The 27535-nt window shown below is 48.2% G+C and overlaps 11 protein-coding genes across 11 annotated transcripts; 5 read left to right on the top strand and 6 right to left on the bottom strand.

The window, feature by feature from the left end:
• Nucleotides 1-432: 432 nt before the first annotated feature.
• On the top strand, nucleotides 433-765 carry F4813DRAFT_390742 (uncharacterized protein; the record flags this gene model as incomplete). The annotated part of the gene is made up of 1 exon (XM_049247059.1): nucleotides 433-765. One exon carries the CDS (start codon nucleotides 433-435, stop codon nucleotides 763-765), a length of 333 nt encoding a protein of 110 aa, XP_049098338.1.
• Nucleotides 766-1840: 1075 nt separating this feature from the next.
• On the bottom strand, nucleotides 1841-2861 carry F4813DRAFT_134098 (late endosomal/lysosomal adaptor and MAPK and MTOR activator-domain-containing protein). Its single transcript, XM_049238748.1, has 3 exons — nucleotides 2580-2861; nucleotides 2381-2526; nucleotides 1841-2324 (listed from the first exon to the last, which is right to left on the bottom strand). Exons 1-3 carry the CDS (start codon nucleotides 2631-2633, stop codon nucleotides 2042-2044), a joined length of 483 nt encoding a protein of 160 aa, XP_049098337.1. The 5' UTR covers nucleotides 2634-2861; the 3' UTR covers nucleotides 1841-2041.
• A 142-nt stretch (nucleotides 2862-3003) lies between these two features.
• F4813DRAFT_134034 (PLP-dependent transferase) lies at nucleotides 3004-6122 on the bottom strand. The gene is made up of 4 exons (XM_049238747.1): nucleotides 5791-6122; nucleotides 5586-5676; nucleotides 4198-5525; nucleotides 3004-4138 (listed from the first exon to the last, which is right to left on the bottom strand). Exons 1-4 carry the CDS (start codon nucleotides 5976-5978, stop codon nucleotides 3367-3369), a joined length of 2379 nt encoding a protein of 792 aa, XP_049098336.1. The 5' UTR covers nucleotides 5979-6122; the 3' UTR covers nucleotides 3004-3366.
• F4813DRAFT_397572 (PLP-dependent transferase) lies at nucleotides 5970-7778 on the top strand (the record flags this gene model as incomplete). Its single annotated transcript, XM_049247954.1, has 2 exons — nucleotides 5970-7134; nucleotides 7246-7778. Exons 1-2 carry the CDS (start codon nucleotides 6267-6269, stop codon nucleotides 7776-7778), a joined length of 1401 nt encoding a protein of 466 aa, XP_049098335.1. The 5' UTR covers nucleotides 5970-6266.
• A 31-nt stretch (nucleotides 7779-7809) lies between these two features.
• On the bottom strand, nucleotides 7810-9272 carry F4813DRAFT_390738 (biotin synthase; the record flags this gene model as incomplete). The annotated part of the gene is made up of 4 exons (XM_049247058.1): nucleotides 7810-8066; nucleotides 8137-8728; nucleotides 8786-8851; nucleotides 8946-9272. The coding sequence occupies 4 exons, from the start codon at nucleotides 9270-9272 to the stop codon at nucleotides 7810-7812; spliced, it is 1242 nt and encodes a 413-aa protein (XP_049098334.1).
• A 1480-nt stretch (nucleotides 9273-10752) lies between these two features.
• Nucleotides 10753-13548, top strand: F4813DRAFT_133969 (HET-domain-containing protein). Its single transcript, XM_049238746.1, has one exon. The coding sequence runs from the start codon at nucleotides 11128-11130 to the stop codon at nucleotides 13027-13029; it is 1902 nt and encodes a 633-aa protein (XP_049098333.1). The 5' UTR covers nucleotides 10753-11127; the 3' UTR covers nucleotides 13030-13548.
• Nucleotides 13549-14858: 1310 nt separating this feature from the next.
• Nucleotides 14859-16731, top strand: F4813DRAFT_364121 (PLP-dependent transferase). The gene is made up of 2 exons (XM_049243779.1): nucleotides 14859-15375; nucleotides 15433-16731. Exons 1-2 carry the CDS (start codon nucleotides 14985-14987, stop codon nucleotides 16482-16484), a joined length of 1443 nt encoding a protein of 480 aa, XP_049098332.1. The 5' UTR covers nucleotides 14859-14984; the 3' UTR covers nucleotides 16485-16731.
• A 19-nt stretch (nucleotides 16732-16750) lies between these two features.
• F4813DRAFT_133903 (PCI-domain-containing protein) lies at nucleotides 16751-18792 on the bottom strand. The gene is made up of 3 exons (XM_049238745.1): nucleotides 18105-18792; nucleotides 17212-18047; nucleotides 16751-17132 (listed from the first exon to the last, which is right to left on the bottom strand). Exons 1-3 carry the CDS (start codon nucleotides 18558-18560, stop codon nucleotides 16934-16936), a joined length of 1491 nt encoding a protein of 496 aa, XP_049098331.1. The 5' UTR covers nucleotides 18561-18792; the 3' UTR covers nucleotides 16751-16933.
• Nucleotides 18793-19019: 227 nt separating this feature from the next.
• On the top strand, nucleotides 19020-21229 carry F4813DRAFT_133875 (guanine-N(7)-methyltransferase). The gene has a single exon (XM_049238744.1). The coding sequence runs from the start codon at nucleotides 19301-19303 to the stop codon at nucleotides 20813-20815; it is 1515 nt and encodes a 504-aa protein (XP_049098330.1). The 5' UTR covers nucleotides 19020-19300; the 3' UTR covers nucleotides 20816-21229.
• Nucleotides 21230-21951: 722 nt separating this feature from the next.
• F4813DRAFT_364117 (uncharacterized protein) lies at nucleotides 21952-23762 on the bottom strand. Its single transcript, XM_049243778.1, has 3 exons — nucleotides 23105-23762; nucleotides 22595-22894; nucleotides 21952-22508 (listed from the first exon to the last, which is right to left on the bottom strand). Exons 1-3 carry the CDS (start codon nucleotides 23212-23214, stop codon nucleotides 22028-22030), a joined length of 891 nt encoding a protein of 296 aa, XP_049098329.1. The 5' UTR covers nucleotides 23215-23762; the 3' UTR covers nucleotides 21952-22027.
• A 927-nt stretch (nucleotides 23763-24689) lies between these two features.
• Nucleotides 24690-27265, bottom strand: F4813DRAFT_364114 (uncharacterized protein). Its single transcript, XM_049243777.1, has 3 exons — nucleotides 26613-27265; nucleotides 26328-26546; nucleotides 24690-26273 (listed from the first exon to the last, which is right to left on the bottom strand). The coding sequence occupies exons 1-3, from the start codon at nucleotides 26694-26696 to the stop codon at nucleotides 25134-25136; spliced, it is 1443 nt and encodes a 480-aa protein (XP_049098328.1). The 5' UTR covers nucleotides 26697-27265; the 3' UTR covers nucleotides 24690-25133.
• Nucleotides 27266-27535: the final 270 nt, after the last annotated feature.

Raw genomic sequence — 27535 nt, 5'->3', positions numbered from 1 at the left:
TGTCGACGAATATGTAGTGAAAGGTTAAGGGCCAACGCAGGTCGAGAACGAGTACCGGGTGGGAAGGGCAAGAGGGAAACCCAGGACGTGAGCGACAAGTATAAGTATTTCTGTCCCCCCTTATCGATGTCACTTGCACCTAATGGTGGAGTAACCCGAACCAAGGTTTCAAGAACTTCAGTCGATATAAAAGAAATTAAAAGAAGAAGAAGAAGAAGAAGAAGAAGAAGAACGGAATACCAGCCTCAGCCTCAGCCTCAGCCTCAGCCTATCGTGAACACCAGCAACAATATCTTGGTTGATAAGAGTATAAACTGCTTGACGACCCACGTTCCTTTTCGACAGAGCTACGTGTATCGGCTAAGCTAATCAGCGAACCGCCACGCCGGGGTTTCCCTATTCCAGACCGACAACTCTTCCGAACGGTGAACGATGTGCTATTTCGAACAGACACGTTGGATGTGTGGGTATTGGCGATGGGGCCACTTCCGTCAACAATGTACGAAGGAGTATCGAACCGGGGAGACCTGCGGGCTGAAGTTGGTATACTGTACCAACCAAGAGCAAGATAACTGCAAACTCTGCAAGGACATCGAGAAGAAGCAACGGAAGTTCACCAAGCTCCAAAACGACATCTACCGGTGGCAGAGGGAAGGAAACCGGACGGCAACGATCGAGAAAGCCCAAAGGGACATGGGAGAGGTCGACGAGGCAATCCAAAACATGCTTCAACAACATCATAATAGGCAGTACTCGGTGGTGTAGACACTCTGTCTGGTCAACGGTGTACGCGATGGTGGGGGGGTGGTCAACACAACTACGAGATATCAGTAGAGTTTCACTCATCAAAGACTCAAGAAGGGGGCTTTATATAAGAACTCAGAAGAGTAGGAGAGGTCAATCTCAAAATTTGGAAATGGGCATTCATGGAAGGTTATGGTCTCTGAATGTTTAAACACGTTGGAAAGCCGGTCTTTTGTACGCTATACTCGATGCGATTATCTGATTTTTAAAGAGCTAGAGACCTCCGCAGTGGTCCACCAGGATCAAATCTTGGATTCTCAAATAGATCTTATACGTATACCACTGCTTTTGAAGGCTTCTACTCCGTCGTCTCTTCTCCACTCGTGTCTACGATGGATAGTTCAAGCCGGTGACCGTCTGGCGGAGACTTTACGAAGAAATTAAGGGGGTAAAAGAAATTTCATCAATAGATTGATGAAAGCATTCAGAAGAGCCACAGCTAGATACGTTCACCCTGGCATAGTGATGAAAATGGGCACAACGGAAATATCACTAGACTATTCATATGTATAGGCCGTCCGTAGGAACGGAATGTAACCGGGGGTTGAAAAAAAAAAAAAAAAAAAAACCTGGGCGATATATTATTCTTGTGGTATCGTCTTTGGTAGGTGGATTATTATTATCAACTTGTTAACCCTAAATGAGTGGAGGAGACCGGGTGACACATGGAATTTAGGGGGGTGGTTGCGGCCCTTCCCGGATTCCCCGCTCACTGGCTAGAATCTGACGCACAGACTCCCGTTTATAATTCTAGAAAACAACATCGTGAGCCTCTTCGGCCCGCGATTCTTTATACTCTTCAGTACCGAAGCCGGATGAATACATTTCAAGATTAGAATACAAAAATATCTACAGAACCGCGTACCAAACAGGCGGGACTCTCATAGGAACCAACTCGCTAGCAAAGAAAATGTTATTGACTAGGCACGTGTCTACCCCTTAATGGACTTGCTTTTCTTTAGGTCCCCCTGAAAGCCAATCCCTGATTGGTTATTTTGGCACTACATATGTAGGGTTTATTCGTCGACTTAATTTAGTATGTGAATCTTGCTTTCCCCTGCTGTATAACCCAAGACCGGACTAGAATAAGACCCCCCACGAATCTTGGCTAGGTCATAGAAAAACCCATTACCAAATCGGTCTTTGATCGGCTCGTATTCTGCTATCAATAGGCGGAGTCAAATGGGCATCCGTATGGGTAGACTTGCGTCATTAACCCATTCAAAACCAGCACTCTTTATAGCCGCGTCGCATTTATATCTCCAAAGGTACCCACAAGTAAGCCCCCTACTTCATCCTTGATACTGGGAGGTTTGACTTGTATCTCGATAGTATCGTCATCGTCTAATAACCAGTCTATGGCGCCGAAAGCACTGTCTGTGGGGGGAGTTTCGCCTTCTCGCGAAAGCTTGGATAATATGTTTTGGTACCGGGCTAAACGGGCGTCTTGCCCTGAGAATAAAGCAGGCTGAGTCCTCTGAGACTCCTGTGAGGTGATTTCAAAGACGTCGACAAGATTGCTGAAACCATTAGTATATTGAATAAAAAGCGAATATAAAACAAGGAACGCGCATACTTAGACGTCCGCGCTACTACCCTCTGCAGAGCTTCTACTTCTCGTTGCGACTCAAGCGGGTCAGCTTGAGCGTTTAAATTATGTTCGCCAAAGCTTCCATACTGGAGATTATTCGGGTCGTCGAAAAGTAGTCGGGATACATCATCCTTTTATAATTAGCTAATGCTTAAAAGACAATATAAATATCCCGGGCACATACTTCATCGTAGGAATCGCGGCGCCGGTGGCCGAGGCAGGAGGCGCAAATACCCATTTTGTGATTATGGCGGATTGAATACGAAAAGGAAATTCAGAGAAATTGAGAAAAATGTGTGGACTGGGACATATGCCCTCTGCTAAAGTCTAATAGAATAGAATCATAAGGATCGTATAATCTGCCTGGTGGCACCGGGCGAGAGTTAGAATTTTGAGTGCTTGTCGCAAAAGGTTGAAGTTGGAAGAATTTGGGGAACGTCCCGGTTCATGCGCGACGCGGGACTACGTACCTACTTGCAGTATCTCTTGGTTAGCCTGATTAGCTTGTTTAGCTTAGTTGGGTACCTGGAAAGAGGCTCGTGCGCAATTAGGTAAGCGTCTAAAGTTGAGCAATCAGTTACCTATGACTTTTAAGCTTCGACGATACTCTTAATTTAAACCCCTAGTTACTAGATGGTCAGATGGTCTAGACGGAAGGTACACACAAAATCCACTATAAGGCCCCGATAAATTCAAGATCTATTAGTAGGACCAACGCCTACTCATTTTTAGACTTTAATCAGCTTCTTTATTTTTCTTTCTAGTCTACCTTAACTTCACATCAGATGCTAGACGAAGAAGATCTACCTAGACCACCTTCATAGGTTAGGTACCTAAAGTATATTTACTCACTCTTCACATTAGTAGCTTTAATATTAAGATCTTTAATATGAAGATATCTAACTTGATCAGATTCAAAGGCATTATCTTAAGTCTGTTTATTCACTAACTATCCTAGAATTGGATCTTCCTTAACGCGCTGTCAGTGCACGTCTGACCAAGCCAGCAATCTCCGTAATATCATCCTTGCTCGTCTTTTGACCTCCCATGAGGTACAACACATTGCCCAAAACCCGACTATGGATATTCCACATCGTCTCTCGGTTGCCCTCTAGTAAAACACCTTGCAGCTTTAGGGCTGCGTTACTCTTATAGCCTAGGCCATCCGAAGCATTCATGTGAATAGCAAGCACACTACCGAGAGCCCAAGTCCCAGCTATAAGCTCTGTTTGATTCGAAATCCAATTCAATAAGTCCCAGGGCCAGATGGACCACACCTCGGGTTTCATAGCGTCAGACTGGCCAAGTAAAGACCCCGACCAGTCACTACCTTTCGCCCAATCCCATTCACCTCGCTTCTCCATTGACTGCATCTGTCGCAACGATTCTACTGCGACCTGGCAGCCGATAGGATGGGCTGTGTAACTATGTCCATGAAGCAGGGCATCAGCTTTGTCCTCACTCTCAAAGGCTTTGAAAATGCTCTCAGACGCCAATGTAGTGCTGAGTGGCACCAAGCCGCCAGTTAAGAGCTTAGCATGAACAGAGACATCAGCCTCAGTTTTAAGAAACGACGATGCAGTAAACCTTCCGAGTCGATACAGCCCCGTGAAGACTTCATCAAATATGACGGGAAGGCCAGTCCAAGACGTAGGATCCGAAGTATCCGGCTCGGGATATGAACCAAAGAGTTTCGCTGAGCGGCGGACGACGTTGACAAGGGCACGCTGGAAAAGGGGGTCCCTGTATCCAAATTAGTCTTTACTTTTTCCAAAAGAACCAACTGCGCGCCTTTAACTTACACCAACTCCATACCCCCAGCTCCGATCACTACCGGCTCCATAAGTAAAGCACCAAACTTTCGGCCCTTGCTAACGTAATACGATAGTTTCCCTTCGATATACTTCTCATACGCCTGCTGCTCGTCGTTTGATTCTCGAGAGTCGATATCAAACACATCGGATAGACTATTGAAAGTTTTGTTGCTGCCGATACCTGCTTTCAACTCATCGGATATTTCGACGATCCATTGGCCATGACTACACTTGACATTCGGGTAGTTAAACCAGATACCTCTTCCATTATACCACTCGATGTTTTCGTTATACGTACTCGGCTCGGCACAATCCATGGCACCCATGGTATCGCCGTGATACCCACCCTTTAGTCCAATGATTCCAATATCTGTACTCGCATCCCATCCGTACCGGAGTCTAGCCGCTCGTAGACCCATCTTTACCGCAACCTCTACACCCGTACTGCCATTGTCCGAATAAAATACGCGAGTAAGGCGAGGATTCTTCATCCCATATAAGAGGGTGTCTGCTAAGGCTAGAGCGGGCTCGTGAATAGCCCCAGCAAACATGACATGGCCGTAGCGACCCGCTGCGTAGGCTGCGGCCATCGTGAGTGAGGGATTGCCGTGTCCGAGTCCTTGAGTCCACCACGACGCAGAACCATCAAATGAAGGCTGTAGAATAGGCGCATGTTGATTGATTGCCCTTTCTGCCTTTGGTACCACAGTCTGGAAGAAGTCCCCTCGAGCACTATCAATAGCGACAATCTTGTCGGGTGAGAGAAATGTGTGTTGCGTGAAGGGGTACCATATACGTTTATATGCATCCCCAGGCATTGACTCGAGCCTCTCAATACGAGCCTGGTGCTTGCGATTCAGGTGCTCAAGGATATAGCGAGTACCTGTACTTTGACTTTCATCCTTGTAATACTGCAACATCGCCTTCGCGTCTGCATTTTTATCCTGCGCCCTTGGAGGGGGTTTTGGTAACGATGCAACAGGTATGCCATGAGAGGCTGTGAAGTAGTCTCTCAGATACTTCTCATTATCATATTCGCTATCCTGGAACACGAGGATACTCTCAACATCATATCCACGTAGTTTTAGGGATTCAAAAGCGGAGATGGTTAAAGAGATTCCTCCAAGCTTAGAGTCGGCGATAAGTATGACGGGACATCGCACTGCTGCATATAGGTCCGCTTGCGTAGTGCCTGTCGGTCCAGGGGAGTGAACGCCGCCGGCAGTTTCTATGAAGAGCCATCCGGGTTGTTGAGCCGCACTCCGAGATGCGAATTGATATATCCTAGAAAGGAGCTCTTTATCCGAAGGTACTAACTTCATAGCCAATTGTTAAGTCGCCAACATTATCAAGGTCAAAGACAAAGTGTTTCGTACCTTGCCCTTTGCCGCAGCATGCGGGCTCATCGCCAGATCATACTGCAGCAATGTTTTGCGAAGGACCCCAGGGGCGTATCTTTCGATATGGCTATATTCACATCAACACATGTAACCCAATGTTTTCTACCTTCACTCTCCTATAACTCCTATAGGTTAGTATTATCAGTTTCACAAGATGGAGTAGCCAAGAGCTCACGTACACCGATCATCGGCTTCATCTTCCGGGCCTGTTGAGACGGGCTTAAGGTACGATGTCTGCTCTTTTCTCCATATACTATTGGCAGCCCTGCAGAGAAGCGTGGCTATGATGGTTTTGCCAACATCAGTGTTGGCTCCATAGACTTGAAAGACTCGAAGAGAGCTCCAAAGCAGAGGGTGGGCGGGTGCCATTTACACTACACCACCCTCGTAGGATTGTGAGTTGGTTCCTGGGGTTGTTGAAGGGAGCTGAATCCAGATGCAAGATTACGTGCTAATTAATATTCCCAATTAATCCGGTAAAGCAACAATATATACCCCACTACCCTGCAGCCGTGACATCGGTCCGGGAGTTTTCATCTCGTACTAGGGTACACCTAGATAAGTAGTGTATTGATCGACATATGATCAACATTACATACAGATGAATATAATTATAGTCAGCCCTCATCCTGTGTGTGCTCAAGTCACAGGACAGCAATGACAGGTACACGGAGGCGACTCGATGATACACTCGGGGAGGTCTTAGCGCGTCGAAAAACTCACGACAGGCTCAGAAAATTGAGTATTATCCCAGCCAACTTTATCGATTTTTCATCCAATGGTTATTTGTCTTTATCAACAAACCGGGAAATTCAGAAATCATTACTTTCTCGCTTACAGGCCGAAGTCGCAGCTCTAGAGGATTGCAACGGATCGCGCGATTTGCGTAGGTCGCTCCTCGGCTCAGGAGGTTCTCGTCTCCTTGACGGCAATTCGCCCCTTGCAGAGTCGCTTGAAACCAAGATTGCCTCTTTTCATGGCGCGGAATCTGCGCTTCTATTTACTTCCGCATATGATGCCAACACCGGATTGCTTGGTTCTGTCCCGCAGCCCGGAGATGTGATTCTCTACGACGAGCTGATTCATGCGAGCGTTCATGACGGAATGCGTATGAGCCGGGCCACTAGAAGGATCCCATTTGCGCATAGTTCCATATCAGAGGCCCAACGGGGACGAGTTTCTGACACCAAGGAAAGCCGTGCGGCTAGTGGTAGTAAGAACTACGGGCTCGATCATGTTCTGAGGGAATTAATGAAAGATAAGCGTGTCACTAACTGCCAAGCCAACGTTTTCATTTGCGTAGAAGGGCTTTACAGCATGGACGGTGATACTATACACTTGAAAGAAATTGTTGAGACGGTTGATCGATACCTACCATCTGGAAACGGATACATCATAGTCGATGAAGCGCACTCGGTAGGTGTGTTCGGCAAAGATGGCCGTGGGCTAGTATGCCAGCTCGGCTTAGAGAATCGAATATGGGCGAGGGTACTTGGTTTTGGGAAAGCGTTGGGGTGTGCCGGAGGTATGTATTCTATGCCCGTCCGCGAATATTGCGGTATTTTATTTATGAACTTGACGCTTGCTAAGGCACCGTCACCACAAGGAGTATGAGTATTAACACATCCCGCACTAGGCGTCGTTTTATGCTCCCTTATTACTCGATATTACTTGATAAACTACGCCAGAAGTCTTATATATACGACATCGATGACCTTTACGTCACTGGCCAGCATAGATGTTGTTTACGATTTTCTCATAAGCGGACAGTCCGAACCATTGCGACGACATTTGGAAACTCTCATTTACTACACGCGCCATCAACTTCATACTCTCTACTCTCGTTTAAATCCAAATCGACACACACTTTATGTTGAGCAAACAACCCTGAAGTCACCCATTATCCCGATTCTAACCGCCTCCCCTCGTAGCCTCGCGAAACATTGTCAACGCTTCGGCTTCATGGTACGTCCTATCGTAAGCCCAACCGTACCCATAGGAAGCGAGCGAGTAAGAGTCTGCTTGCATTATTCTAACACAAAAGAGCAAGTTGATGAACTATGCGGTGTGATTGAGCTGTGGGTAAAAGCTCAAATGGCCGAAGAGATTCTTAAAAAGGGTACAGAAATTACAGACGTGTTCACCAAGGGAGATAAGGCGCGATTATGATGTCTATAACTTGAACTAGTTATAAGCTATGCTATGAGTCACCAATCGTGGGAGGCGGAGACTTGTCAAAGCTCTTCATCGGCTCCAAACCCCATCGGTCAAACATAACCTTGTCCTCATCCCAGCCATTGCATTCTGTTGTCAGCATCTTCTCGCCAGTGAAGATGGCGTTTGCGCCAGCCATGAAGCATAGCGCTTGCTTCTCCTCCGACATGGTCTTCCTACCAGCAGCTATTCGAACGATGGTGGCGGGCATGATGATGCGGGCGGTAGCAATGGTTCGAAGCACTAGAGTTCGTAGAGTTAGAAAGCGATTAAATATAGATTCTGCAAGCATATGATATCTAGGTGTACTCACTACTTGTAAAATCGATCGGCTCGCGATCTCCAAGAGGCGTGCCTTTAATAGGCACCAGAGCGTTTACCGGGAAACTCTCCGGGTGCTTGGGAAGCGTCGACACGGTATGCAGCAAGCCGACACGATCCGTCGACGTCTCGCCAAGGCCGAGAATTCCACCGGAGCAGACGTTGATGCCGGCGTCACGCACGTAGCTAAGAGTCTGCAATCGCTCGTCGTAGGTGCGCGTCGAGATGACAGAAGGGTAGAACTCGCGGCTCGTGTCGACATTGTGGTTGTACGCCGTCAGTCCGGCGTCTTTGAGCTCCTTCGCCTGCGCCGAGTCGATCATGCCCAGCGTGACGCACGCTTCCATGCCGAGGGCTCGCACGCCCTTGATCATCTCGGCGATGTTGCGCAGGCTGTTCTTGCGCCCGCGCATGTCCCGCCATGCGGCGCCCATGCAGAACCGCGTGCTGCCGTTTGCTCTGGCTGCTTGCGCGGCTGCTAGCACCGACTCGACTGTCTCGATCTTCTTCGCTTGGAGTCCTGTGCCTTTCTGGTATCGCGTCGCTTGGGCGCAGTAGGAGCAGTCCTCTGTGCATCCGCCGGTCTTGATACATGTCTGTTAGCGAGTATTTTCTTTTTTCTTAATTTAGTGTTAACTTACCTTGATATTCATGAGTGTGCAGAGCTGGACTTCGCCCGGGTCGTGAAAGCGTCGGTGGACAAGACTCTATTACGGCTGGTGTTATCAGTCAAGTCCACTTCCATAACTATCGTGTACCTGATTTCATATAAACCGACAGCTAAAAGCATTATTTTCTTACCGCTTGGTGAACTAAATCCATCAATGGATGGTTGTAGATTACTGCTATCTCATCCCTCGTCCAGTCGTTCCTCGGTTGAGTCGCGGAGACGGCATCACGGAGAGTGTTCTTAGTATTTTGAATAGGAACTTCTTGCCTAACATGGGCCGGACTAGGAATAGAGAAAGGCGGCTGATCAAAGTGTTGCGGCTGGACCGCGGCAGCAGCAGCAGCAGCAGCAGCAGATGAGCGAGATGACGCCGTCGTGAACGATCGGATACTATTACATCGAACGGGCCGAACCAGCGGCTGAGCAAATCGACGAAGAACCGGGCGCGTGGGATTCATGATTACGCACAGATTGAATCTCGTCGACTCACGGAAGAGAACCAGTCTTGAAGTTTAACGGGCTACACCGTGACGAAGCAAGCAAGCAGATAGCCCATACCGGGCTCTCTCTAGCCAAGCCCCCACGTCTCAACAGAAGCCCTACCCCCAATACCTTTTTCGCCAGTGGGGTGGTGGGTTTCGGCTACTGAAGGGGATCCTCACGACGAACTACGTCCATTGTATCCTGTGTATGTCGACGGCATATACCTACCTAAAGCGACCAAATAAGCAGGTAGCGAGATGGCACGGAACGCCGTATCACACAGCCAAGTCTCGAATTCAACCGGCACTAAAGAGATTGGCGGCAATCCACATCATCCCCGCCGGCGTGCATAAGAGGCCAGTGAGGATCGCCACGTTCCAATTTGCGAGATATGATTCGCTGCCTATGAGTATTGCGTAATTGAAGTAGATCCATTGCTATTTGTTATATTACTTACTCGCTAGGAGAGGATGTCGACGTAATACGCGATGGGCTAGCGAGATGCTACTCCTGAAATTATCTCATACCAGCATAGCTATATGCATTGGGTAGTAGAACGTTGAAATCATTTTGCTGTATTGAATGATTTTATAAGAATTTACGAAGCTAGTGTATGTAAGCTTCTTCGTGAGCCTTTAAGATTCTCTTCATTTTCATCATACATTAATGAATTGTTCGACCATTCTGTCTCATTCATATGAGTTATTATGCGCGTGGAAACAACTTTCCATCAAGACGCAAATTTGGCAATATACACAGAGGATAACTGAAATGAGAGTATGCTGAGAAAAGTGAGTTTTGTTTTATTTTGGTTTTATCTTGTCAAGTCTTAATAAGGTGAGTTTTGAATAACACCACGAGGGTATTTTAAGGATATATATAAGTTTACAAAACAATCTAATATAATAAGCATATGATCTCATTAATACAACTCACGTCGATACTCATAGTGATAGTAATGTGTTTATGATGACTGAAGGAAACGCAACGTCTCCGAGCTTCACTTTAATCTGATTTAAGATTCGTTGAAGAAATGGCCCCTAAGAACAACATTTTATTGTCTTATTACAAATGTCAAGCAACAGGTGGTTGCGTAATAATAAGGGCTTTCATGTTATATATTGAGTTATTAGAAACTCTCATATTTTACATCACTATGACAAATTTCTTATGACTAGCTCTCTTTAGCCTGTAGTGTCTAGAGTATAAATGTGTCAAAATGAGACTTTTTAGTGAGCATTATTGGATTAGTTGCGCTAAAGCTAGGTTTTAACCACGGTTGGGCAAATTTGGGAGTTATAGTAAAGAGAACTAGAAAAGGAATTCGATAGTTTGAGATGTTAATGTGAAATACTAGGCACCAATACCGGGAAGCGGGGTTTATATGTCAAGTTCTTAGATATAGGTAGTTTACCTACCTAGTTAGGTACTCTATAGAGGCTGAGTTCACGAAATCTCCTGAGTACCTACCTAAGATACTCAGGTAGCTTCATCGCCTATCGGTGGCTGCAGCGCCACTGAGAATGCCTACCTAATCAATAGCTTGCTCATTTGATAGGCTACCTATGTAAGAAAAACGACAGGCCGTTACGTGGCGGAATCGACTGGACACCAATCCCGGATACGCAACTCGTAGCCTACCTTTCGTTACATATCACTAGCAAAGATAATTTCTGTACAGCCACTTCACCTCGACATGAGTCTTTTTCGTACTTGGATACCTATCTAGCCTTGGCCTCCTTCCCGGAACTTTTCTGTACTCGAACTATTCAACAACCATTTCTAAAACCACACTTTGCCCGCCGTTGATAGGCAATTAAAATTAGCACGATGACAAGCCTATGTCCATGTAACCGCCCCGCCTTCGAGAAAGTACCAGAAGTCGCATGGTGTTGTGTCCAATGCTGGACGCAGGTTCCAAAAGATGAAGAGCTTCAAGATCCTAGCACACGAGAGGAAGTGAGACCCTGCGTGCTTAAGAGGTCATCACTGAACTTATCTTGGCCACGAAGTGTCGAATACAATAATGACAACGACCTTGCCGATGAAGTCGTTCGTATCCTAGAGGAAAGCGTATATAGCCCAGACCAAATAATCAACATTTCACATCCCAACGATAGAGGGGATTCAACAGTTCATCCCCCGATGCAAAATACAAGCCCTGTACCATATAAGTACTATCAGTACCAGTCCCTAGATGCCATGCCGCCTACAACAGGAAACCTATGTATTAGAATCCTTCAATTGTCTAAGGGCGAGCCCGAAGACCCGCTACATGGAAGATTAGTCATTGAATCCGTCGACACTCCGCCGAAATATGAGGCTATTTCGTATATGTGGGCGAACGAGGCCGGCGACAGCGTAAGGCGGCGACCTCTGTATCTCGAAAATAATTGGTATAGACTCCCTATTACTGAAAACTGCGCTGCGGTGCTTCGACGGTTCCGAGATAGGACAAAATCAAAGGATCTATGGATAGACTCTGTGTGTATCAACCAAGGCGATGCCGACGAAAGACGCGAGCAGGTCGGACTGATGCCTGAAATATACTCTCGGGCGCAAAAGGTTCTAGTCTATCTAGGAGAAGGCTCGAAGTCCACAAGTGACGCGATGTTCGCTCTCAACTCGGATAAAAAGTCATCTCAAGGATATGTGAAGAACGGTCATTATTTTGACGAAATAAAATGGTTATTCTCTCGTCCTTATTTCTCCCGCATCTGGATTATACAGGAATTAGCTCTGGCTAGGGATGCCAGCTTCTATCACGGGTACGACACCCAATCGCTCGAGCTTTACCATTCCCTAGATAAAATTAAGCGTGTGTTCAAAGAAGTTCACCCTGAAAAGTTTCTGCCTCGTTGGCTACAGCACTGCGGAGGACGGAAGTTGAGTTCCTGGGAAGAAATTGTGAATCTGATATTCGACGGTACACATAGCGAGGCTTCGAGACCGGAGGATAAGATATTCGCATTCTTTGGTATGATGGATGGCGCGAGCATGAAGGGACTGGTTGCGAATTACAATATTGCAGTGGAACAGGTCTATACCGGCATTGCCACCTTTTTGGTGTCCAAAGGTCACTTAATGAACCTTCTGGAGCGAGTAAGCGGAGGATCTCAAGCGATGCATAATAACCGACCCCTCGATCTCCCTTCATGGGTTCCCGACTTTCGTTGTGCGGCCTACAGCCATGAAATCCATTTAAGCCCCCGGTTCCGTCCGGTCTATATTCAACCGGATTCGCCTGACCAACGATCACAACCTATCCCCGAAGTTGTCCTCAGTCGGACTGGATCCCTGGTTATCCATGGACATAGAATACTAAAAGGTATTAACATTGGAGGTCCGAAACGAGATGTTATCCACGAACGCCATCCGAGATTCGAGCTTATGGTCGAATTCCAAAGGTTATTCGACTCGGCCATGGACATCATCATGTTACCGTGTATTAAGTATTCTAAGCCGTACGCCCTACATCTTCGGAAGATTGATTCTCGTAACCGTACTAATTGCTACACCTTCATTGGGCTATGCAAGGTTGGGCTATTTTGCGATTATGCCGACAGCAGTAATAAAAAAAAGGGTCAACCTGGGTACTTCTCTATTCCTAACGACCCCGAAACTCTGACGGTGCGCAACTTCCTCAAGGAAAACTCTCATTTGGATACCAATCTTAGTTCCCGGCGGCTACGGTTTTTTATGGTAGGCAAAATTTACTCGAGGCCGGAATAATTTTAATCTAATGGTTCATAGGAAACAAAATATATTACCTCTAACACACTCTCTTGGTTTCCCTGGGCACTTAGATCAGAGTCGAGCCAAGATCTCATGAATCGCCTTACTAAATTTATGTGGCCAGGCATTAATCCTATGGGGCCAGGGGAAATTCTTGAATCTTTCCCATCCTACTATGATAAACGGTGGTATCAATGGTTGCTGGACTTTTACGTAGCCAGGTCTGCCGCCACTAAATGCTCTAGGGATCTAAGCCAGAGGATACCAATGTTCTTCCTTAGAGGGAAAATTCAGAGATGGTGGGAGTCATCAATGTGCCTGAGAGGCGAGATGAACCGGAGAAATGACTATACAATACCATTCGGAGAGAAGGAATGGTGTTGGTATACCGGGGACGACTATCCTTGTGCTAAAGAAATCAGTATATTTTCGGTTGTTGACTCCATCCATACGGTGTTTTGTGAAAGAGGCTGGGAATACTTTGGCTCTTATGAAGCATTCGATCCCATTTTTGAGTTGGTTATAAAATATATAATTGGAGATTGGGGAAATTTCATGATACCACTGTCTCAAGTTCACGGAGGAGAAGATGTGGTAGATGTACTAAAGAGGATGATTGTGTCTCTATCGAATTTGGAGCTGAGTTATACTTTTATCTCCGGGAGTCGTGAAGAATTCATCATCATCTGAGTGGCTGGGTAGCTTTTAGCATATTGCTCTTGGGTAGGTTGAAGAGAATACTGATTTCTGTCTGAGACCCAGGACCCTTAAACTGCACTTTATCTCCGCCAAATTAACTCCGATATCCCGGGGCGCAATCGGCCGTTAGCGGTGAAGGACTTTCTTAGATTTCGGTCTCGTTCTCATCCTAAGATTAGCCTATGATAGACAGTCAGGGTTGGATTACAGTTATCGCGAAAGAGAAGGGGAAAAAAATACACTCTCATATTAATTTCGGGTGACTTTTTTTCCTTTTCTAACCAATTCTCTCCACTTCCTTCTCCCCTTTCGACTCGGAACTGTTTCCTCGCATCAGATGGCAACAGTTAGGTCGGGAGCGTCTCGTACTGCTCGGGTTAAAAATTTCGACGCTATCATCTCCCAGAGAGCTTACAGCCGTAGAGCACAAACTCTTCGATTTCGGCATAATGACTTACATATAACAACTGGTAAGCACCTACATTTCGGTAATTCCTTCGAGTTGTTTTTCTTTTTCTTTTTCTTTTTCTTTTTTTCAATTCTTCCTTGGAGTCCAAATAAGGATATTGGAAAGCCATCCATATCACCATGACTATTGAGCATTCCCTTAACTATTCCGGTTATCGGCCTTCCTAGTGGATGCAGCTTCTCCCAATTACCGTCGGTGCCTTGCTGCACGACAGCTTAGCATCGCGGTTCAGTCCCACACTTTTAAGGCCGGGGGGGCAAAGCCAAATCGTCGACGCACGCAGTCAGGCGGCAAAAAAAAAGATATGGGGACTATACGTCCGCAGGGTCTTTTCTTGGGATTGCGTGGGTGAAACAGTGAAGTTTGACAAGAAGTTCCAAGCTGGGGCTTGTTGTTATTATTATTATTACCTACCTACCTATTATATTAAAATATTATTCGTATTTAGTTCCGGTTGTAATTCCCTCATCATTCCATAAACATACCACAATTTCTTTACCCGATACCGATACTTCCTTCTCTCTATTCGAAAGTTAAAAAAAAGAAACAGACAAAAATAGTACTTGAAACTTTGATAATTGGGTTCCTTCCCCCATACATACCATACCTACCTACCTACATTGAGGTAATTACCTAACCAAGCTTTTTTTATTTATCAGGAGCGGCAGTAGCAGCTGATACCCCGCGCCCGCTACTACTGTCATATTCAGGGTCTGTCACTACCCCGCCATCTCCAAAGCCACTGTTACATTCCCCTAAACGCCATTTTCACCATCAAGCACCAATGGCTAGACTCAACCTTGGAAATATAAACCCGCACATCGTCGAGGCCAAATATGCCGTCCGCGGCGAGCTCGCCGTCAAGTCAGAGGAATACCGTGCCAGACTGAAAAAGGGGGACAAGAGCCTACCATTTTCCCAAGTCATAAGCGCAAACATCGGCAACCCCCAGCAGCTCGATCAGAAACCCATTACCTTCTTCCGCCAGGTTCTGAGTCTTCTCGAGAACCCTAAGCTGCTAGAGCACGAGGATGTTCTGATCAACTCCCTGGGTTATAAGACAGACGTGCTGGAACGCGCGAGATGGCTTTTAGATCACGCCGGCAGCGTTGGGGCATACAGCGCCAGTGCTGGTGTTCCCGCCATCAAGGAGAGCGTTGCCAAATTCCTTGAAAGTAAGTTTAAGCTAATTCAAAAGTTAATACTATTTTCGTGCTGACCGGTAAACCTAGGACGGGATGGCTTCCGCGCCGACCCGGCACATATCTATCTCTCGGCCGGTGCGTCTTCCGGTGTCAACACCCTCCTACACACAATATGTGCCGCTCCTACCACCGGAGTTCTTGTGCCTATTCCTCAGTACCCGCTCTACACTGCTTCGCTCTCCGTTCTCAACTCCACATGCGTCCCTTATTACCTCGACGAGTCCGCTCAATGGGGTACGTCGCTCGCGGCTATCAAGGAGTCTTACAACAAGGCCAAGGCTGACGGCATCGACGTCCGCGCTATTGTTATCATTAACCCGGGTAACCCGACGGGTGCTTCGCTGTCTGAAGGGGACATCCGGTCCGTCCTAGAGTTTGCTGCCGAGGAGAAGCTCGTGGTAATGGCCGACGAAGTCTACCAGACCAATGTCTTCATCGGAAAATTCCACAGCTTCCGACAAGTCCTGCTCACTCTACAAAAGGAGCACCCCGGAAAGTACGACGAGGTTGAACTAGCATCTCTGCACTCCATCTCCAAAGGTATGGTCGGCGAGTGTGGTCACCGTGGTGGTTACTTCGATCTGATTGGCTTCAACCCTGAGGTCGAGGAGCAGATCTACAAGTTCGTATCTATTACGCTATGTGCCCCCGTTATCGGACAGTGTCTGGTCGAACTTATGGTCAACCCGCCCAAGCCTGGCGAGCCCTCGTACGAACTCTACGACCAGGAATACAACGCCATATTTAACAACCTCAAGACACGCGCATACACTCTATACGAGGCCTTCAAGGAGATGGAGGGCGTCGAGTGTGGCGAACCCCAAGGTAGTATGTACATCTTCCCTACCATACACGTGTCCCCTAAGGCCGCCGAGGCTGCTAAGGAGGAGGGTCGTACGCCCGACGAATTCTACTGCATGCGCCTGCTAGAGTCTACAGGCGTGTGTGTTGTGCCCGGGAGCGGTTTTGGCCAGGCCGAGGGCACACTACATTTCCGCACTACCTTCCTAGCTCCTGGCTCTGAATGGGTTGGCTCTATCAAGAAGTTCCACAAGGAATTCATGGACAAGTACAGATAGACAGCGAGAGGAGGGAATGAATAACGACGGTGGGTTGTTGGGTTAGATCGAGGGGAGCGGGAATCGTGAAAGGACAAAAACAACCTAGATATCTACAAAACTGGTCATGTCGGCTGCTTTAGGAAACTTCATGTGTGTATGGTTCCGTGGGAGAATAGGATAGGGCGTTGAGACTTTGATACCTAGATACATACCTACATGCTCTCCACTACGCATCACGAACCTTATAGAATTACTCTAACTCGTAAAGTTTATGTCGAACGCGCAAGGTCCTTTACTGTGAGCTTAAAACGAGGTTGGTTTCGGCCCATCTATGTTTGATTCGTATTGTTACATTATCTGTCTATTGCACAGGTACGCATATCTCGTCACCGGCAACAGCTGAACCATCTTCGACGTCCTTCTATTCGTCTTTATTAAGTATTTTCATACTACTGCTACTACCTCTTTTATGCCCTCTCGCTACCGCGGAGCCGCACGGCCTGGCCGTACTTCTGCAGCTTGGTGATCAGCTGGTCGCCCTGCTTGACAACGTCCTGGTACTGCTTATTCTTGTCGTCCGGACGGTTTGTCTCGATGACGCCCTTGCCTGTTACACGGTCGATGGTGCATGGGATGCGGCCGCCGGCGATGAATTTGGCGAGGTCGCTGGGGGGATAGGTTAGTACTGGACAATTCAAGAGAAGACAAAGGAGGTGAAAAGACTGAGTAGATAAATAAAACATACCGGTCTAGGAAGTCGACTGTGATGCCGAAGTCGTTGGCCATGCTTTCGAGTCCGACGACGCGGTAACTCTGGAGCAGCTGCTGGTAGGCGCGAAGACGCATCTCGCGGATGAACCAGCCCTTGTGCTCGTGGAGGTAGCGGTCCTGGGTGAGGAACTGCTCCTCCACGAGAGCGAGGGCCTGGAAGAATAGCTTGTAGTGGCCATTGTATAAGCTACTGACAAGTTGAGCGAGTGGAGAGAAGTCAACAGCCAGCTCGGCCTCGGGCTGGTCGGAGCCGGTGCCGAGCGTCGTCAGGTTGACAGCTGTAGTGATCTTGGTAGGTGCCGTAGGGGAGACAGTGTCCTTAACAACATCCCGTATCTCGGCGTCCTTAGCGCCGGGGCCTGCGGAGATGGCGCCGGACAGGGCGAGAAGCTTATCGTCGCTGTCGGCGCCCAGGATAGCCTTGATCTCGGGGGCGTCGACGACCTTGCTCTTGAAGTCGACTCGCTTGAGGGAAACGGAGCCGGCGAGAACAGAGTACACAACGAGGTTAGAGTACGTACATAATTCGTAGCTGGTGAATGTCGATAGGGAGTCGAGGAGGAGGGGTGCGGCGAGGTTGTAGGAGCGGACGGTTAGCAGATGTAGGCCTTCGTAGGCCTTGAGGCGATTGCGACGGTCCCAGTCGCCGCCACTTTCGACGAGCGTCTTCGCGCGCGCAACGTGCTTCTTCACCAGAGCCTTGTCGCCGTAGAACAGTCCCATACGGATTATTGCCAATACCAGGTCGATCTTGGTGCCCAGGATGCCCGTCTTCTCGAAGACATCCTCGTAGGCTGCTATCGCCTTGTCCTGTTGCGAGATTATTAGTGATAGTTAGATTATAGAGTAGCTAGGTAATAAGAATACCTTGTCTCCAATCTTGGCGAAGAAATCGGCACGCTTCCCCTTCGCAGCCATGATTTCCGTTTCGCCAGCCTGCTCAACAGCTTCGTCCTCTTCCTTCTGGAACTCCTCTAGCTCCTTGTCATTCTCCGCCTTCAACCTATTGTATATCTCCTCATCCCAAGGTAAGGTCGCACCGGCAGTCTTGCTGGCGACCATACCCGCGGCGCTTGGTTTCCGGCCGGTGGGCCTCTGAGGTGCTGATGCTGATGAGGTCTCGCCGGTAGCATTCAGGATGCCCTCCGTGGGGTGTGCCAGGTGCTTATACAGAGGGGCCATCTTATTCTCGTTGATGCCATCTTGTAAGCTCTTAAGTGCGGCTTGTTGGGCGGGCCGAGTGGCGTAGGGATTCGTGATGGTGAAGACTTGCTGGGCTAGAGGTAGGGCAGGCCATTTCGCATATTGAGGGTCGGAACCCATGATGAAGGAGGGGAAGAATGGGGGTGAAGTTTAATATGGGGGGTTATGGAAGGGAGAGAATTATGGTAGCATGTATAATCAGTAAAGAATTGAATGTCGTCGCCGTTGTTAGTTGATGAAGCCTCTCATAAGATAGGTGGTAGGTACCTAGGTTAGGAGGTAAGTTTTAAAGTTGATAACATTGAAGTAGAAGAGCTGCCCAGGTGCTGTTTTGCCAACGGTTGCAAGCAGCTGCAGGCGGCCATCGGCGGACGTAACTTCCACAACTGAACTTGCTCATGAACCAATCACTAAGCACTTGTGGGCCTTCTAGAGCCGCAAGGTATTGTACCTTGGTACTTACATACATGTAGGTAGGTACCTAGGTATCTAGCAGTTCTGGGTACGAAGTACCTAGGCATAAAACGTAAGGTCCACTACGGGTTACCCCGGTTCTTCTTCACTAGCTTAATGCCAAGACTCGCATACCTTTCCAGCTTCTGCATCACCTTAACCTTGGTACTTGTGCTGGCTATACCTAGGAGCTAGAGATCCTAAATACATTCTAATGTCCTAAAAGTACCTCTTTCCCAAAACATTTCCCGTTATTTCCTTTATTCAATATTTTCTTTCACCGTCTAAGAAATTAATCAAATCAAATTAGAACTCTCAACCTATATCAGCAGAATCTATTCCAACTTCACCTGCGCAATTACATATCTGAACGGGAAGAAAGGTCAAAAATTCTCTCGTCTCCCACAATGGCAGGAGACTACGCTTCCGAAGAGCTGCCTCAGCCTTTTGACGCGAAGCATCTCGAACCCGCTAAAAGGCACAAGCATTCACGATCTCCCAGCAGCAGTAGCAATAGCAAGCGCCGAGAAAACGATGCAGGCGGACCTCCCCTTGACGAACTACCTCAACCATTCGATGCCAAAAAGCTCGAACCGGCCAAGAAACGACAGCGCTCTAGATCACCATCCGATGCGCCCCGGAAGCTGAAACGTCCCGGTCGCGGTGCGCGCTTCTCTCAAGCAGAATCATCGTCTATCCGCCAGCGCCACGAGCAGCGCGAGCGCGAAGCCGCCGAAGTCGCAGCCACGCAGGCCGTGCTAGAACAGAGAGGCATCAACGACGTTGTCCGACAGCATTACAACGCCGTACCAGAAAGGGGTCGCGACTGGAGAAAGACGGACAGCAGAATCAAGGGGCTTAGATCATTTAACAATTGGGTCAAGAGTACATTGATACAAAAATTCTCTCCCGACGAAGACCACACGCCTGGCGCTCACGAACGAGGGCGCGATATGGCTGGCGCTAGGGATCACGAGCTGCTTGTCCTCGATATCGGATGCGGAAAAGGTGGCGATCTAGGTAAATGGCAGCAGGCCCCACAGAGAGTTGAGCTATACGTAGGGTTAGACCCTGCCAATGTTTCCATCGATCAGGCGAAAGAACGATACCGTAATATGACCCATCGTGGCGGCGGGCGGGGTGGCAGGGGCGGCCATAGAGGTGGGCGCCATCAGCCTCCGCCGTTCGAAGCTCGCTTCTACGTCAAAGACTGTTATGGCGAGTCTATTGGTGACATAGACATCATTCGGCAAGTTGGGTTCGACCATTCGCCCATGGGGAGGAGCGGATTTGATATAGTCAGTATGATGTTCTGCATGCATTATGCCTTTGAGAGCGAAGAGAAGGCCCGGATGATGCTTCAGAACGTATCTGGGGCCCTGAAGAAAGGCGGGCGCTTCATAGGTTGTATACCTAACTCGGATGTGATCGGCGATAGAGTCGTAAAGTTCAACGAGTGGTTCGCGAAAAAGAAGAAAGGCGAGACGACCGAAAATAAGGACGCTTCAAACAAGGAAGATAATGAGGATAAGGAGGAAGAGGAGGGCGAGGTTGAGGAGACGGCCGAGTGGGGCAATGATCTCTACCGGGTCAGATTTCCCGGCAAAACTCCCGAGGACGGTATCTTCCGGCCTCCGTTCGGATGGAAGTACAGCTTCTTCCTCGACGAAGCGGTAGAGGAGGTCCCGGAGTACGTCGTGCCTTGGCCAGCATTCCGTGCTATAGCAGAGGACTATAACCTCGAGCTACAGTACCATCAGAGGTTTGATGAGATCTGGGAGGCCGAGAAAGATGACCATATACTGGGTCCCCTAAGCGAACGTATGGGGGTTCGTGAGAGGGGGAGGGGACCACTTCTGGTTTCGCCTGAAGAGATGGAAGTTGCCAGCTTCTATCTAGCCTTCTGCTTCTATAAAGTATAGGTATATTCTTTCGATAGGCGAGAAGATTCAGCTTAGGCGGTTCGTGGATGACACGCCTACCAGAGACATGGAATAACCTCTTGCAACGTGCAAGGTGTTTAGGTGGTACCTGAGGGCATCAACCAAAAATTTCAAAGCCATGATAAAAGGACGACAGTATAGCAATGCAATAAATGCTTCGAAGCTCATATATCGCGTAGCGAATTATATATTCCCTGGAGCGATTCTTACTAGTGTATCTCACTCATATAAGGAGTAACTAATTGATAATATCTACCAACGCATCTACCAACGCTTGTCATACCCAACCATCTCTCAAGGAATCATCAAGGCTGCCTAGGTAGATGTTTCCCCAGCGTCTAATACAGTAGGCTATCACCTCACATCATCATATACCCACTTGCTGCATCCGGAAATACTACCATGTTAACTATTAGCCAAGCTGATATGTTTATTCCGTGTTACCTACTCGCTATAAATGCTTCTTGAGCTACGTCAGGTATTAGAAAAGAGACAGCATATCCCATACGAATCTAAAAGAGACAAATTCCAACGAGACAGTAAATAAAAGTATCTCCCTGCCCATTTTGATATTCCCATCTAAAATAACCACCCATCCTACACGCAACCAATATACCCCTTTTCCAAGTCTGCTGTACTAATTTCAATCCGTAGCCGTGTCGCGTCGTGAGCGATACAGACCACGTCTTGTTCTCTTCCGCCCTACTCGTACATATCGTAAACATCAGTGTAAAAAGGAAGACAAGAGAAAACAACGACGTAAATCGTAAGGAAAATCATCAGACAATAGCACACATGCATGTCATACTCATGGCAGGCCATAGGAGGAACAACACTATACTCCTCCCTCCCATGTTCCACCACCGCGCCGTTGTCGTACATCTAACCCCCTGGACAACTACCCCCTTTCCCGGCTTCGAGACGTGGGGTCTCGCCGTAGGGTGCGGCGCCTCCCTCGCCTCCAAACCACGTGTCCCTAATCCCACGACAACAGGAAAGAAAGAAAAAAAAATACATCATAACGCTATACTATGATATTCATTTACGCAGTCCCGGTCCCAGTTACCAGCTCGTTAGGGTTCTTAACCTTAAAGCCATCGTCTGCCAGGTATACAGATAGATAGATAGATAGATAGATAGACAGCGTCCCGTCTGTACTACATTGGTACCAGATGTGTCCTTGCTACCCCCTTACCCGCCTATCGTGGGCCGTGGGCCGTGGCCGTACCCTCTCGTCTGCGCTGCAAACGACATATCCGGCGGGACCTGGTTGACAGCAACAACGCCGCTGCGAACTTGCTGCTGCCGCTGCTGCTGCGACGGCAACGAGTTGTAGTAGTTCAGGCTACCGCCGCCGCCCGTATTCCGGTGGTGTTGGTGCTGGGTGGGCGTCGAGCCTCCGTATCCGGTGCCGTAGGGGGGTTTGTTATTTCCGGTTCCGGGCTGCATCATCGATGCGGTAAGGGTGCTGAAGTACAATGGCGGCGGTGCGAGGGCCTCGCTTTGCGGGCTGCTGGTGAAGTCGTCGAGGTCGGCGTCGGCGGCGGCGACGTCGGGGTCCTTCTTGAGGAGGGCTGTGTCCCACCCGTATTGGATACCGTCGCTGCTGCTGCTGCTGTTGGTGTTGTGTTGCGGAGCTGAAAGGAAGGCCCTAGGCTTAGAGTCGAAGGAACTGTTGGGGGGAAGCGAAAAGGGGCGGTTAGTACAGGTCTGAAGAGAGGGGTTGCAGGGTACCGTCTGGGCCTTGGGAAGACCTACTTGTCAGTGCTAAATACTTGGTGCTGGTGGCTCTGGCCGTACTGCTGGTTCATCCGCACCGGCATGGCGAGCTGGCCGTCGACATTTCCTTGTTTCATCATAACGCGAGGGAGTATCGCCCTCGCATCACCGACGGCGGCGGCAGCAGCAGCAGCCATGATCGGAGAGGCTGTGTCCGAGCCACTCGTGAAACTACTCCCGTCATCGGCGCTGCTGTTGCTCGCGCTAGGCGAGGCGCGCTTCCGGCAGTTGTACTTGCGGACGCCCCAGCGGATCAGACGGCCCCTATACGCTCTAACACTATTATTAAGGGGGAAAGATCCCCTCGGTCTTAGCACGCTTCTATGTCTTTGGCCTGTGCAATACAAGGCGAGTGGGAATTTATCTATATGTGATGTGATATGCTGGAGATAATTGATATGCCAAATAAGAAAAAGGAAACGAGGGAGAGTGAAAAGGGGGGGACGCGGAAATAGGGAAGGGAGAAAAAAAAAAGGAGTCAATTCTCACGAGGCTCTGAACCCGTATTGATCGATCATGATCTGCCGCACAACGGACAGCGTGTTGTCGGCGTAGAGGTCCTTAATCGTAGCTTCATATACATCCCACGGCTTCGTCATTTTCGCAATTATTGTAGCAAGAGTCTCATAGCAGGGACCAAGTTAAGTCATTATTCTCCGGCGAAGTCTTAAGGAGGAGGAGGAGGAGGCAAAAGATGTAAGGGGAACGGGTGGTTGATTACGGGTGCCCATGGATGGCATAAGTTAATCCTCATAGCTCTCTCTGGATACGGGCGAGAGCAGAGAAGTAGGTAAGTAAGGTCAGAGCCTCACCGAACCAAGTCCTCTCGCGCATGTGCGGGGAGCTTGGATGATCTTTTGGGAAAGGGGGGCTTGTCACTGGCGAAGGGTAGGAAGGCTTAAACAGAAGGAGAAGGGTGTATTTGCCTACGGGGCTAGGCACAGAACAGAACACCCTGAGAAGAGGCAGGCTACGGGCTGTCTATTCCTCCACATTGCCTTCTTCTTTTAAGTCCGAGTTTCTGCGCTGTCCTAGGCTGGACGGGCTGGGTTGAGAGGGTTGTTATGACACGTCTAGACCACATTATAAGAACACCCCAGCTCAAAGCCTTGCCGCAAAGACAAGCAATAGGACTCAGAGAAACAAGCCCGTCCCGCCAAGCTCGGCTGCTTGTCCTTGCAGATCTGGGGAAGAATTAGCGAGCAAAAACACACACGCTTCTGTGTAGGATACAGCCACATCAGAGCCTGCTTCTCTAGCGCCATCGTCGCGGCGGAAGATACTGATATTGCATGGTGGGTATGGTAAGGCAGTCATGTAAGATCCCGATTGTTTAAAAAGAGCCGGGCTTGGATAAAGAGTATAATGCAACTATACCAAATTATACTCGTGATGTCGAATGTCTTTCACGATCCATAGGTACCGATAGGTAAGTAGGTAGGTAGGTAGGTAGGTAGGTATGTAACTCATCCCATCCCAAAATACCGTCAACCCCCACGACCACAGCCCAAATTCACCTTTACGGTAAATGCGCTCTTCACCTGAGGTTGATAAGTTCCCACCCACGCTAAACGGTTGAAGGCGTCAACAATAATCACTAGTTGAGGTTACGCTAGCCTGCAGTGTGTGCTACATGGCTGTCTGTAGTCGACCTATCTACCATACTATTAATAGGCCGCCTGCTCGTCGGGCGGCTGTTGAAACCAGCTCCAAGGTGAGGAGTTGAGTACCTACCTACCTACCTACCTAACTAGGATAGCATATAAAAATCGCGTTCTGCTCCGCTCCTAAGCGATGACGAATGTGATATCTTACAATTGAGCCCGAGCCCGCTTAGAAACGAGGCGTGTACATTATCTCTCAGAATCATAGAATTCTCATCCTCATGTTAGCGCTTACATCGCGCCAGGATCGTGAGAATAGCGCTTCTCGGTGGCTTCTTACATAGCTATCGGTGTTATTAAGTGCCTCAATCTATAAAAGTTGCTCCCTAAATCTCACAAGAGAGAAGGTAATCTATAATTTAACAGTGAGCTTGATCACACATGTATAGACAACAGTCACACTAGAATGGTCTTTGCTTTAAGCATATATAAAATAGACGATTTAAGACGAATTCATTAATATTGATAGTCATAAGTAATATATCGAAAAGCCTCGTTAAGAAGATATAATACCACCTCATCCTTCTACCTGCAAGCGATACCACTTCGGTCTCGATTGCTGACGCATACTTGCTTCGGTCACATTTTCAGGCACCCCGTCTCCCAAGTATCTCTTGATTTGTCCTTGCTCTTCATTACATCGAGTTAGCACTTTAAGCCGCATCGCCGCGCCCCACGATGACCTTTCCTATGTGCTATTCAGAATTTCCGTTAAAGCTGTAAAAACCTAGGGCAATGTCCTTCCACAGTTGCCCCCAGCAAGGCTTCACGAAGCCGAGGCTCCCTTGGCCCTTGGCATACAGCTCATAATTCCCTCATCTCAACCACGAAGGACAGACAGGCCATCTGTGTCACTAGGCAGATGCCTTCTTATCCGTATCGCTCTTGATGGTGTTTTGTCGAGTGACGGCAGGCGATATGGTTGTAGGGCTACTGACGGTCTCGCCACCTGTAATACCTGCGTCCTGTTCTTTATGCGCATTCGGATCAATCTTCTCGAGCTTTGATTTCTCGCTAACAGAACCCGGAATGCTAGCGCTCGGTGATGGTGTTTGGCTTTCATAAGCTACGCCTGCTGCGCCGGCCGCAGTACGGATTGCATCAAACCATTTCTGAGCCTCGGCAGCCGAGTGGGCTATGAAATGAAATTCAGATGTGCCGGCGAGTTTGCTGCTAAAGCTCCCACCTTTATCCTTTCCTTTGATAAGGAATTTTTCACCTGTAGGAGCACTAATTACAGCGTCTGGGAGGAAGATGGAGACTTCGGGCTTCGGGTCATGCCGTAAGTTATCATCGTCTTTAAACTCGTGCAAGTACTTAGAAGGGGTTACGACATAATAAGCCGATTGCGTACCCCACGACAACTTGTTCCGCGACTTTCGCTCTAAGCTACCCTCGATGAGTGGCTTAGTTGAGTTGTGATCCTGATTGGGGAAAACAATCGCATCTACGCTCCGAGGCGGGTCGTTTGGATCGACCAGTCGGTGACCCTCACGAGCGTTGAAACCGTTCCACTCAAAGTCGGGTGGAATTTGTTGCGCCGCGCCCAGCATGTCAACGTAAAGCGCCCTGGTCTTTTCAGCTTGCCCGCCGGCAACTTGATTCAGAGCATCCATTGCTTGCTGGACTACTTGTATCACGTGGGCCTCAAATGCCTTGAAACCATCTTGTATGCTGATGAGATCGTTTCTGTGGTTATTTTCTTCGATAACCTGCTTGTTTAGTCTGTGAACGACGCCGCGCCGGATAACGTAAGGGTCGTCGGTGGGTGTCATTTTACCGCCTGCCGACTCGAAAGCTGCGGCATGCTGACCAAGAAGCTCGATATGCTTCTGGGTGGTATTCCTAGCCTTCTCGATCTCCTTTGCGGCCTTCTCAACCCCATGAGATACCTCCTTATGCTTTGCCTTAATCTCTTTATGTAGTCGCTCGAGAATTGGTAGGACAGACCCCTTGATGGTCTTCTCAGTCTCCGCGTTCGAATTGATCATAGCCTTTACACGTTAGGCACCAATTGGAATAGGGGCAGAACAAGATCCAAATCTCACCTGAGTATTAACTCGCATGTTTTCGAAGAACCCCGCCACACCGCCAAGACCCTGGTCGAAGTGCGCCCCCTCTCTTAACGGGTGAGAAATCGTCTTAAGAACCTTCTCATACTCCTTGGCGTGTGCTTTGTGGACTTTCTCGACAGCTCCAACATATTCTTCTAAATATCCTACGGCATGTTTCCAAGCCTGAAGTCTTTCAGCGAGTAGGCCGGCCGTCTAAGGATAGTATGTTTGGGTTAGCGAAGAGCATAGAAATAGGGGGGGATCTTGGATGCGACTCACCGTAGTAGGGTCGATCCCCGATACGGCTTCTTCGCTGAGAGTAGTGGCCTGCCTCATAGGAAGCGCATGACTGTCGCCGCTCATTATGTAGAAACTTTTAATATTATATATGTACTAGATTTCGACGTTTCGCTGGCTTGGTATAATACTGCGTTATGTTGCGGTGTGTCGGGCTGGATTGGATCGAATACCTATTCGAAGGTTGTCGGCTATTCCTTCGTGACAGGAGTAGCGGTGCTATTATAGGCTTCAAGTCGACGCGATAGTATTACTCTGGTTTTGTCTGGTAATTCTCAAGTTGAATCAAGTATGTCAAGGGCACAATTAGGTAAATTGGGCAAATTGGGGGGGACAAGTTGAGTCGGAATAGTGATGCGAAATTCGCGGAGAACGGACCCCTGCGCTGATCAATGAGCTTCGAACCCTGGCAGTGGGCACATTCGAATCTGATATGACGCTGCTAATCGATGATTGATACATATCAGACCATTCAAGCTTTAAGAAGCTAGAACCTCTTTCCTAGCCCGAACAGGTTAAGGTACCAAAGTAGTTGAGAGAAAAGGGTATTACATTAGTTACCTTAGTCTCAGTCTAGCAGCTTAAACCAATTAGATAGTGCGATAATTACACAATATCAAGTTCGCAACTGACACTTCCTCTCATAAGGAAAGGACCTGTGGAAGAATGACATCATCTACGTGCTATGTTAGGTACGTTAGTAAGCTTTGAAGAAATTAATAAACCCCGTCTGCAAGTAATTCTGTACATAATACCTACTGCGTGTAACCAAGTGCCTAACCTACATGTATGGACATACCTACATAAGTAGGTACCTAACTACATACATGTACATATCTACATATCACGAAACTTATTGAAAACGTTGCATGATGCAACTTGTATCATTCAACTGGGCAACGCTC

Source organism: Daldinia decipiens (assembly GCF_022478715.1).
Source record: "Daldinia decipiens strain CBS 113046 unplaced genomic scaffold F4813scaffold_23, whole genome shotgun sequence".
NCBI classification, from domain to species: domain Eukaryota; kingdom Fungi; phylum Ascomycota; class Sordariomycetes; order Xylariales; family Hypoxylaceae; genus Daldinia; species Daldinia decipiens.
This window is presented reverse-complemented; position numbering and strand designations above follow the sequence as displayed.

What these genes read in the sequence shown, in the direction of transcription:
- F4813DRAFT_134098 (XM_049238748.1), bottom strand. Translation starts at nt 2,633, where the DNA reads ATGGGTATTTGCGCCTCCTGCCTCGGCCACCGGCGCCGCGATTCCTAC. An exon ending in GCCGCGATTCCTACGATGAA is followed by an intron (nt 2,527 to 2,579) that starts GTATGTGCCCGG and finishes TAATTATAAAAG; the next exon opens with GATGATGTATCCCGACTACT. An exon ending in GTAGTAGCGCGGACGTCTAA is followed by an intron (nt 2,325 to 2,380) that starts GTATGCGCGTTC and finishes TAATGGTTTCAG; the next exon opens with CAATCTTGTCGACGTCTTTG.
- F4813DRAFT_134034 (XM_049238747.1), bottom strand. Translation starts at nt 5,978, where the DNA reads ATGGCACCCGCCCACCCTCTGCTTTGGAGCTCTCTTCGAGTCTTTCAA. An exon ending in GAAGATGAAGCCGATGATCG is followed by an intron (nt 5,677 to 5,790) that starts GTGTACGTGAGC and finishes ATGTGAATATAG; the next exon opens with CCATATCGAAAGATACGCCC. An exon ending in GCTGGGGGTATGGAGTTGGT is followed by an intron (nt 4,139 to 4,197) that starts GTAAGTTAAAGG and finishes ATTTGGATACAG; the next exon opens with GGACCCCCTTTTCCAGCGTG.
- F4813DRAFT_133969 (XM_049238746.1), top strand. Translation starts at nt 11,128, where the DNA reads ATGACAAGCCTATGTCCATGTAACCGCCCCGCCTTCGAGAAAGTACCA.
- F4813DRAFT_364121 (XM_049243779.1), top strand. Translation starts at nt 14,985, where the DNA reads ATGGCTAGACTCAACCTTGGAAATATAAACCCGCACATCGTCGAGGCC. An exon ending in CGTTGCCAAATTCCTTGAAA is followed by an intron (nt 15,376 to 15,432) that starts GTAAGTTTAAGC and finishes CGGTAAACCTAG; the next exon opens with GACGGGATGGCTTCCGCGCC.
- F4813DRAFT_133903 (XM_049238745.1), bottom strand. Translation starts at nt 18,560, where the DNA reads ATGGGTTCCGACCCTCAATATGCGAAATGGCCTGCCCTACCTCTAGCC. An exon ending in TCGCCAAGATTGGAGACAAG is followed by an intron (nt 18,048 to 18,104) that starts GTATTCTTATTA and finishes ATCTCGCAACAG; the next exon opens with GACAAGGCGATAGCAGCCTA. An exon ending in ACAGTCGACTTCCTAGACCG is followed by an intron (nt 17,133 to 17,211) that starts GTATGTTTTATT and finishes CTATCCCCCCAG; the next exon opens with CGACCTCGCCAAATTCATCG.
- F4813DRAFT_133875 (XM_049238744.1), top strand. Translation starts at nt 19,301, where the DNA reads ATGGCAGGAGACTACGCTTCCGAAGAGCTGCCTCAGCCTTTTGACGCG.
- F4813DRAFT_364117 (XM_049243778.1), bottom strand. Translation starts at nt 23,214, where the DNA reads ATGACGAAGCCGTGGGATGTATATGAAGCTACGATTAAGGACCTCTAC. An exon ending in CAATACGGGTTCAGAGCCTC is followed by an intron (nt 22,895 to 23,104) that starts GTGAGAATTGAC and finishes CCTTAATAATAG; the next exon opens with TGTTAGAGCGTATAGGGGCC. An exon ending in CAAGTATTTAGCACTGACAA is followed by an intron (nt 22,509 to 22,594) that starts GTAGGTCTTCCC and finishes TCCCCCCAACAG; the next exon opens with TTCCTTCGACTCTAAGCCTA.
- F4813DRAFT_364114 (XM_049243777.1), bottom strand. Translation starts at nt 26,696, where the DNA reads ATGAGCGGCGACAGTCATGCGCTTCCTATGAGGCAGGCCACTACTCTC. An exon ending in CGGGGATCGACCCTACTACG is followed by an intron (nt 26,547 to 26,612) that starts GTGAGTCGCATC and finishes TACTATCCTTAG; the next exon opens with ACGGCCGGCCTACTCGCTGA. An exon ending in ACATGCGAGTTAATACTCAG is followed by an intron (nt 26,274 to 26,327) that starts GTGAGATTTGGA and finishes TAACGTGTAAAG; the next exon opens with GCTATGATCAATTCGAACGC.